The following is an 8,201-nucleotide window of genomic DNA, read 5'->3' as shown; positions in this document are numbered from 1 at the left end:
GTACCATAAATGCTTGCGGTTTACACACAAAGGATTTTATATATTACCATCTATCTTTAATTTTCATCATAAAGGCACATTCTGAATATGGAGGCACATGGAGAAAAACATGCAATGTACAAAATTAAGAACAGCATTTTCATGTAATCATGAGCAACTCAAAACAAATTAAGTAAATAGAATTGAAAAGGTCAGCATGTGTCCCCTCGTGAAGTACAAATAGCATTCACATGAATGTACATTCTGCTAGCTATATGCCTTTGATTTATGTAACTCAGTTGTTCTTCGACCATGTGAAACGCCTATTGGGAGAGAAACGCATGCTCAGTTTAGAGGATAAAAATGCAGGCATTATCAAAGCTCGAAATTCTATAGTCTGCTGTATTGCTCTAGCCATTGGCCTACTGTTTTTAGGCAAGGCTGCGCGCATGCCCTATGTCATTGTATAGGAAAAAACATAATGAGGTCTCTCAGTGGAGTTGAGTGTACTCAGCTACTCTCTCATTAACCTAACGTAGCAGTCGTAAAAGAAACTCTCGCATTGACCTGAATGCGCATGGTCAGTGCTTTGGTGTGATTGATGTCGGTTTATGTGTCTGAGCAAGATCAGCTGCAGTTCATGTATTGCAGAAAGAAGTTTTACGGCGAGACTAAGCGTTGAAGTAGGACATTTAGAAAATAATCATCGGATACGGAAACATAATATGTCGGTGAATAAACCTAAGAAAGTAAAAATGGCTACCAAATCATGTCCTGAGTGCGACCAACAGGTGAGATTCTATAGATATTCATTTTTATATATTTTAACTTAATTAGAGATCATGTTGTTTTCCTCGCATTAGTCGTCTGCTGAAGTCCCTTGTGGTAGCCTATGGATTCAGGTTCTGCAGAAACATAGCCTTCTCTAGCCTGTATTTTGGAAAATAATCAGGACAGTAATTTAATGTAAAATTATTTTGTCAAAGACTATGTTACAATGTAACTGAATTACAGCAAGGCATTCCTGACAACGACACGTTGATACGATTAAAGAGTCGGAATGTTATTGCTCGCCAAATGTAGCTAGACGTTTCCTTATGTTTGATACACTTACCTAAATGACACCGGTTTATCATCGTAATCGGACCTCGCAAATCATATAGCCTTAACAGTATTGCTGGAAATATTATTATTATAAATTATATATAGGTCTTATATATGCTGACATTTGCTATTTTGTGAAAGTAACTGATCAAAGAAAATCAGCTTATTCCAAATGGCGACATTGAATATCGCTAGATGGTTTCCTGATATTATTTCTCTAAACTGCATAGATTAATTTATTTGCTTACACAAAGAATGTGTCGACGAAATGTAATAGTTTTCTGGATGGAAATGGGGGGTTTATTTATTACAACATTTTATTGTCACCACTGTTGTCGGCACGTGTCCAAAATGTGGTACGAGTCTGCCAGATTGCGTCAAGGACTTATTCATGAAATATTAGGCTACAAAGAACAGTACTCTAAAATCACTCTGTTGGTCAGTACAGTTACTATAGGGTGTTTACACTGGCTACGCCCTTGTTTAACTATTACAAACAAAAATTCGAAACAACTTTAGACTATTTATTCTACCACGTCATAGCCCATACCTCATCAACACAGTTGCTACAATGTTGAGGTTTATTTAATATTAACCATGCTCCTCCCGTTTTCTTTTAGATTCCAGTTGCTTGCAAGTCTTGTCCCTGTGGCTATGTATTCATTAGTCGAAAGCTTCTAAATGCCAAACTGAATGAGAGATCACCACCAGCTATAGGTAAATTCACAATGAAGGAGCCAAATGAGAATATTTTCTTATTTGATCCCTTCTGCATACACTCAATGTCACATTGTTTATTAACCTAGGTGTTTAGTTTATTATTCTGTAAAACATACACTGATTAATATATGACTGTATACGAGTTTGCAATCACATAGAATTAGCTAATTAATTGTTGTAGTCATTGTTGGTTGTGGGCTAATGGAGTTCAGTTTACAGTTAGCTGGATAAGAGCATAATGTTTGAGTGGTGCAGTGGTGGCTGGTTTAAATAGCTGTTTGCTTGAGTGAGTAGCCTAGTGCAAGAGGTGGGGGGATGGGATCTCCTACTCCTCACTGAAAAGCTTGTTCACACAGTTGTAGGCTTCTGCAGTGGCATAAAGCAGCCTGTAGTTTAGACCTCAAAAGTTAGAACATTTAGCTACAGGGCTAGATCAGTCTGTTGGGCATAAAATAGTCAGCAGAAAGATCTAACAAGATTTGATTTAGCCATTTCTGTAAGGCCAGTAAGAAAAAATTGAATAGACAGTTGTTATATAACCCATGAAAGGCCAGCTGATTTTTCATTGATCTTGTCAAATGTAGAAAGTGTTAGATAGATAGAGACCACTGGAGCCTGGCTGTGTATCTGAGTATGCAGATTAAGCTGGTACTAGCAGATTACTGGCTCATTGTTTTATTCCAGGGAGGGCTGTTCAGGGTGCATGTCATCAATGTGTTACTATCTGCCCACAGATATATCTCTCCCTCCAGGTAGACAGTTTTAAGATGCAGTGCCATTTTATTAATTATTTTAAGCAGTTGATTGAGCATGTAATTTACAAAAACTTGAAATAGCTTAGTGTTACTTTATTAACTGATATTTAAGCAAAACAGATTTTTTTAACCTCATACAATGAGAACAAAACATAAATGACTACATTGATGTTGTTTTGGTTTTAGAAGATTGAGTTCTAAATTTATACTGTAGATGCTGTATCATAATTTGAGTTATGTAGATTATAATTCATTACCTTTTTTAGAGGCTGATACATTGTTATGTAGGACAAATGCAGCCTGACACTTGACAGTGGAAATTACAAATGTCTGATGTTTTTTAAACACACTGCAAGTTTTGATTTTGTGCAAGAACAAGATGATCAAATTATGATACAACATTTGTAGGGTAGAGCTCTTTAAATGATTTTCCTGGGTGAAACCCTTGTGTAAAGACTACCACAGTGCCTCCAGTTGTGAATGGAATGTTAAACACAATCTGCCTTTGTGACAACTGTGTTATTATTATACACTAAGTATTTGACAGTTTTGGAGTAAAATTACTCACACCCTCTCTTGATTTCTGATACAATTTAATTAGTTTGATATGATACCAAATGAACTTTGAGGTCTTAATATATATCTTGAAGGATGAGAACACTGTTTCCTTTTAAAAACTCAGGGGTTTTGAATTACAGCCATGTGATATTTATTGATGTTTTAGGCGTTCATCATTGTCATTTCTCTGGTGTTTTACTTTAGAGTTTCATTTGTTAATTCAAGACAGTCTGATACAACAGAGATTTTCTTATAAAGTATTTTTTTTTCTCAGGGTAAATGCCATTTTTACTTACTCTCGAGTCCTTAGTGGAAATTTTCTCCCAAGCCTGTGTTATTTTCCGGTGGCATTTGAAAGTATTAGCTGTTCTTAAAAAAATCTTAATTTACCTTTGGAAAAGGGTGATGTTTCACATTTTTGTGTTCATTCTGCATGTCATACCAAAGGCAAACTACACATTCTTACAAGTTCCTGCTCGACAATGCAAAATTAAAGTAAAATATACAACAGTAGCAGGAATGATGTAATAATTATTTAGTAAATTATGTATAGCATTTATGTAATAGCATGCAGTAAAGTTGCTTTATCCCAATATAATTTGTAATGCCTCATGTTCATGCAAATATTGCCAGTTTGAAGACAAAGCCTGTTTGGGCAGGCTGTTGATAAGTTGATACATTCCTGGGAGTTTCTGGTTGCCTTTTTACTGTACACAGCAGAAATGTGGTTAATGTGGAAATATTTTATCAGACCTATTCCAGACATTTAACACATAATACAAATGAACACCAACTGTATTGCTATATACAATTATTATGTATTTTCTGAAGAACTATCCAACAAAATGTTAATATATTTTTGTTATTGCTGAGTAATGCTGGTTGGCTATGAAGTTGCCTTTTATGGAACAACATGTTTGTCCATTTGCAACAATATTTAAACTGTCCTTTGGATCATTTTCAAACCTGATTACTCACTTTTTTCCAGTGAGTAGCAGTACATGGGGAAACTAAAAGTTTAAAAGAGATATCCCATGTATAAATTCAGAACAGTGCACACCCTAAAGAGTAAACAAATCCGTTTTTACAAAATATATTTGACTGCACACTTCAACATGTTGGTCTAATGGGAGTTTGGGATTTCATCGTTCTCCCCCCTTGCTTGAGGAATAGAGGAGTAATAGAGAACAAAAGAGGAAAGCCTGCCCCCGCCACACACACAAAAATTTCCACACACTGGTGCCATGTCATGACATACCTGTACCTGATACTGAGAGATGCCTTTTGTTAAGTAAATAATGTGTTAAATGAGGTGAAAAGGAGACCGGAGTGCCACTTTAACTTTCTTTTAAAAGGCCACTAGACAGAAAGTCCCTGTGAAATACAGTACAAGCCTACTTCCTGTTTTGTTTAAAAGAACACTCCTCTGATTCATTTACTAAAACTGCATTGGAGGAAATTACGCACATAGGAAGGTGGATATGAAATGGTATTGCAAATAAAGAATTGCAAGCTTTTTCCTTTGGGTGGAATTGCATGGAACATGAGAGAAAATTATTATTTATAGACAGTGATTTGTTGGAAGAAGAGGTTTGAGATGTTTAATACCCATAGCCTTCTCAAAAAAGTTTCTGTAGTCAACATTTGAAGATGCCCTCTGGTGATTTTGGAGCTGTTGCTATTGACCAGCTAACATAACGGTTAACATACCACTAACATAACAGTTAAGCACACACACACAACCAATAGAGAACAAAGAGGAAAGCCCCTCCCGTCCACCCACCCACTCACTTGTGTTTTGTCATAACTTACCTGGACCACCTATTAAGATATATTTTGGTTAATTAAATCTTTGGATGAGATGAAAAGGAGACTGGAGTGCCTCTTTAAAAGGGAGTGTTTAGCTTGAGAGAATTTATCACTACGACGGGCGATGTGTGTTTGATATTTGAAGGAGTGCCTTATGAAAGTGTATTTATTTCGTTGATATTATCTTAAATCCTATTATCTGGTCTGGTTAGACAAGTTGGAAGCAAAAAGGAGGAGAACAGAAAGAATTCGCAGAGAGAAGATCAATTCTCCATCAACCAATGATATGGAGAACCGAAGGCGATGCCGCTCCAACAGCCAATCGGATCCGATACGGAGAGGGCGGGGCAGGCCAAAGACAGTTGGGCTTAAAAAGCAGGAGGAGGAGAAAGGTAACCAAACAATAAAAAGCCTCAGTCAGTAATGACAATTCATTGTAGATTTATGACATATCATGCTGTTCTAGTGCTTTAAAAGTGTATTTTCAGTTTAATTTTTTCATGCTAAGTTTATTTGTTTTATAACGAGAGGTTAGAAGAAACCTTCCAGTATTTCCTAGCCACAGGAGTGGAGGCTGTTGATTAATGAAGTATTGGGACAGCGCTGGGGGCTTTGTGTTTGGATGAATGATTTACAGAGCCGGTTGCTCTCTCCTCTCAACCATGAATAAAACATGGCATCTCTACCTCCGCCTGCGCCGTAGTGGCTGAATTTTAAGGACACATGTCTTTTTTCTTCCTCTTCTGTAGAAGACAGACATTTCGTTAATATGTTGCACAAGGTTATTGTTGCCAGAAGCATGTGATTTGTTTTTCAATTTGATTTCCCTATTAACCAGAGATGTTGATTTCATTTTCCTTTGTTTTTCTGAGCAGAAAAAATTGAGAAAGAAGTTGATATCTACGCCAACCTCTCGGACGAGAAAGCATTTGTGTTTTCAGTGGCATTGGCCGAGATCAACCGAAAGATCCTGGGCCAAAGGCTGATTCTGTAGGCCGGATGAATGCTGTGAGGGATTAACATGTGAAACCTCAGATTGTTACTTTGGAGAGACCTACAGGTGCCCACCACAGTGTGTCTAGCAGGGCATGACCTCTGATCCAAAGAACTCCCTTTCGCATTGGGCTAAGACCTTCGGACATTTTGGAAAACATGGAGATTCTGGCCCTTTGTCTGCTCAAGAAGAAAAGTTGGAACCAACTTTAGAGATTCTATAGCCATTGGAATTGGGGGGTATAGGAAGTCTGACATTTTTTATATATATAAATATAAATGTATAAAATATGGATTAGGATTCATCACCCTGTCATCCAGGAATCCAAGCAGTCAGTAATGAATGAAAATTAATAATAATTTAAAAGGGCTTACATTTGTTGAAGTTTGGAGGGCCATCCTAGCATTGTAACTGGCTTCTATGACAGAATTGACTTGTAAGGCTAGTATAAGCTGTTTATTTGTAAATCAAAATGCCATTGGAACATGATGTTCAATATATTTTGTATCATGCTTTGGACTTTGGGAGGAGGCCTTGTACATTTCTATTTATGATGCCTGTGTACAACCTTAATTTAATTAAGATTATTTCATCTTATGTTTCATTATTGGTGACAGTATATTATATTGGTGACAGTATGTAATATTCGCTCTTGACAATAACATAATTGTTAAAAGCAAATCTATTTAAACGCGACTTGTTTTGTCATTAAAATGAATAAATCTCAACCACGACTGTCGGATTTTTCACTTTAATGGAAATTTTGCCGCAGGTTGGGGGGGGGGGGGGTGTTAACCCAGCCTGTCATCTCCATTCGTTGCCAGGCAGCCGGCTACAGGGGATAGCCTGGGTTCCTGGGCCCCTGAGACATCTGTTTGTAACCTGCTCATTTCCCCTGGAGACAGCTGCTGCTGCCGTTCCTTCAGCTTTGCTCTGCCTCCACAAGGAAAGGCCCTGTCATTACTGGTTCATCCACCTGGAAAGCGGCCCAGTTTCCATTGAACTCTCAACAGATCTCTACCTCACATGGTAATCCATTTGAAGACATTTTCACTTTCGTGACCTCATTATTAGACTTCATTTTGTGTATGCACGTACATGTAAGTGCACGTGCAGAAACATGCTTTGCATCATACCCTGTGTCCGGGTTTGACTACTGTATGTTAAACAAGGTAGTTTGAAAATTGGGTTAAGAGAAGGGTGCTCTGTTTATCTGGTGTTGACATCTTTGTTTTTGAGAGATGTTTGTCAGAAATTGAACTGAAAGAGGCAGTATGTAGGCCTATGAGTAGGCCTATGAGAAATGGATGTGAATAAAAACAAAAGGCTGTGCTTTAAATATAGGAGGAAACTTAAGAAAGTGTGAGAATTCAAATGTCATTTGAGAGTTCCATTGAAAAATGTTGACCCCACATTGTGAAGAACTCCTTTAAGCAAACTAAGAAGAAACCTTGAGAAGAGACAGGCTCCGATAGCTGGTCAGTCCTCTTCTGACTATGCCGGTTCATAGGAATACCTGTCCATTTAGGTGATACAATTAAGATCTTTAAGATGTTTTAAACATTCAGATGATTACCTGGTCATGATTACCTGGTTATATAAACTGCTTTTCACTAGCCTGGATGACGTCTCTTATGCTTACATTCCATTTCCTGTTCTCCAGATTTGCCTAAAATCTGCCAAAGAAAATGAGTGGGAACGATTGGAATGTTAGCTAAAGACAGTAGTGCTAGCTTTTCATATCTTAGTGTTCAACTAATATTTATATAGGTTGCGAAAGTCACATGTAAAAGTAGGACACTGGCACTATGGCTGTGCATTACCCAAGGTGCATTGTTATAATTCATGGGGATTACATGCATTGGCTGACCTAACAGAAATTGTATTTACCCCCTTGCGCAACAAAACCATAAAATACATAAGATGGTTGAGTAATCCGCCGGCTGTAACGCAAAACCACACAAGATAGGCTGCAACTTCCACATTGGGACTCATCGAAAAAAATTATTCACCCATCTGCTCTCTTCAAGCACAACAAAAGACATTAGTCAACCACATCTCTAAATACTAAAACTGTTAATGAGATTTTCTGAGAAAGTTACTAAGCTCTGTGACTTTTAGGACATGACTGAAATAAGAACTGGCTGCCGACAGAAATCATTTTGGCAGGCAGAGCGTATAAGGATCTGTTGAGAGTTGAGGGATAAGGGACTCTACCTGACGAGCACATTTCTGAGAGGGTCAGCATCCATTCTGGTGTGATGTACTTCATCGCAAGAAAG

General features: G+C 37.6%; 1 protein-coding gene across 1 annotated transcript; it reads left to right on the top strand.

Annotated features, from left to right (window-relative positions):
* Positions 1 to 446: 446 nt before the first annotated feature.
* Positions 447 to 6,647, top strand: c2h16orf87 (chromosome 2 C16orf87 homolog). Its single transcript, XM_010897758.4, has 4 exons — positions 447 to 770; positions 1,704 to 1,800; positions 5,138 to 5,317; positions 5,801 to 6,647. The coding sequence occupies exons 1-4, from the start codon at positions 591 to 593 to the stop codon at positions 5,917 to 5,919; spliced, it is 576 nt and encodes a 191-aa protein (XP_010896060.1). The 5' UTR covers positions 447 to 590; the 3' UTR covers positions 5,920 to 6,647.
* The last annotated feature ends 1,554 nt before the right edge of the window (positions 6,648 to 8,201 follow it).

Source organism: Esox lucius, chromosome 2 (assembly GCF_011004845.1).
Source record: "Esox lucius isolate fEsoLuc1 chromosome 2, fEsoLuc1.pri, whole genome shotgun sequence".
Lineage (NCBI taxonomy): Eukaryota > Metazoa > Chordata > Actinopteri > Esociformes > Esocidae > Esox > Esox lucius.
The sequence above is the reverse complement of the archived record's forward strand: the minus strand, read 5'-3'. Positions and strand labels throughout refer to the sequence as shown.

Coding starts and splice junctions, on each gene's coding strand:
- c2h16orf87 (XM_010897758.4), top strand. CDS start 591: ATGTGTCTGAGCAAGATCAGCTGCAGTTCATGTATTGCAGAAAGAAGT. Junction 1,801..5,137: donor GAGATCACCACCAGCTATAG/GTAAATTCACAA, acceptor TGGTCTGGTTAG/ACAAGTTGGAAGCAAAAAGG. Junction 5,318..5,800: donor AAAGCAGGAGGAGGAGAAAG/GTAACCAAACAA, acceptor TTTTCTGAGCAG/AAAAAATTGAGAAAGAAGTT.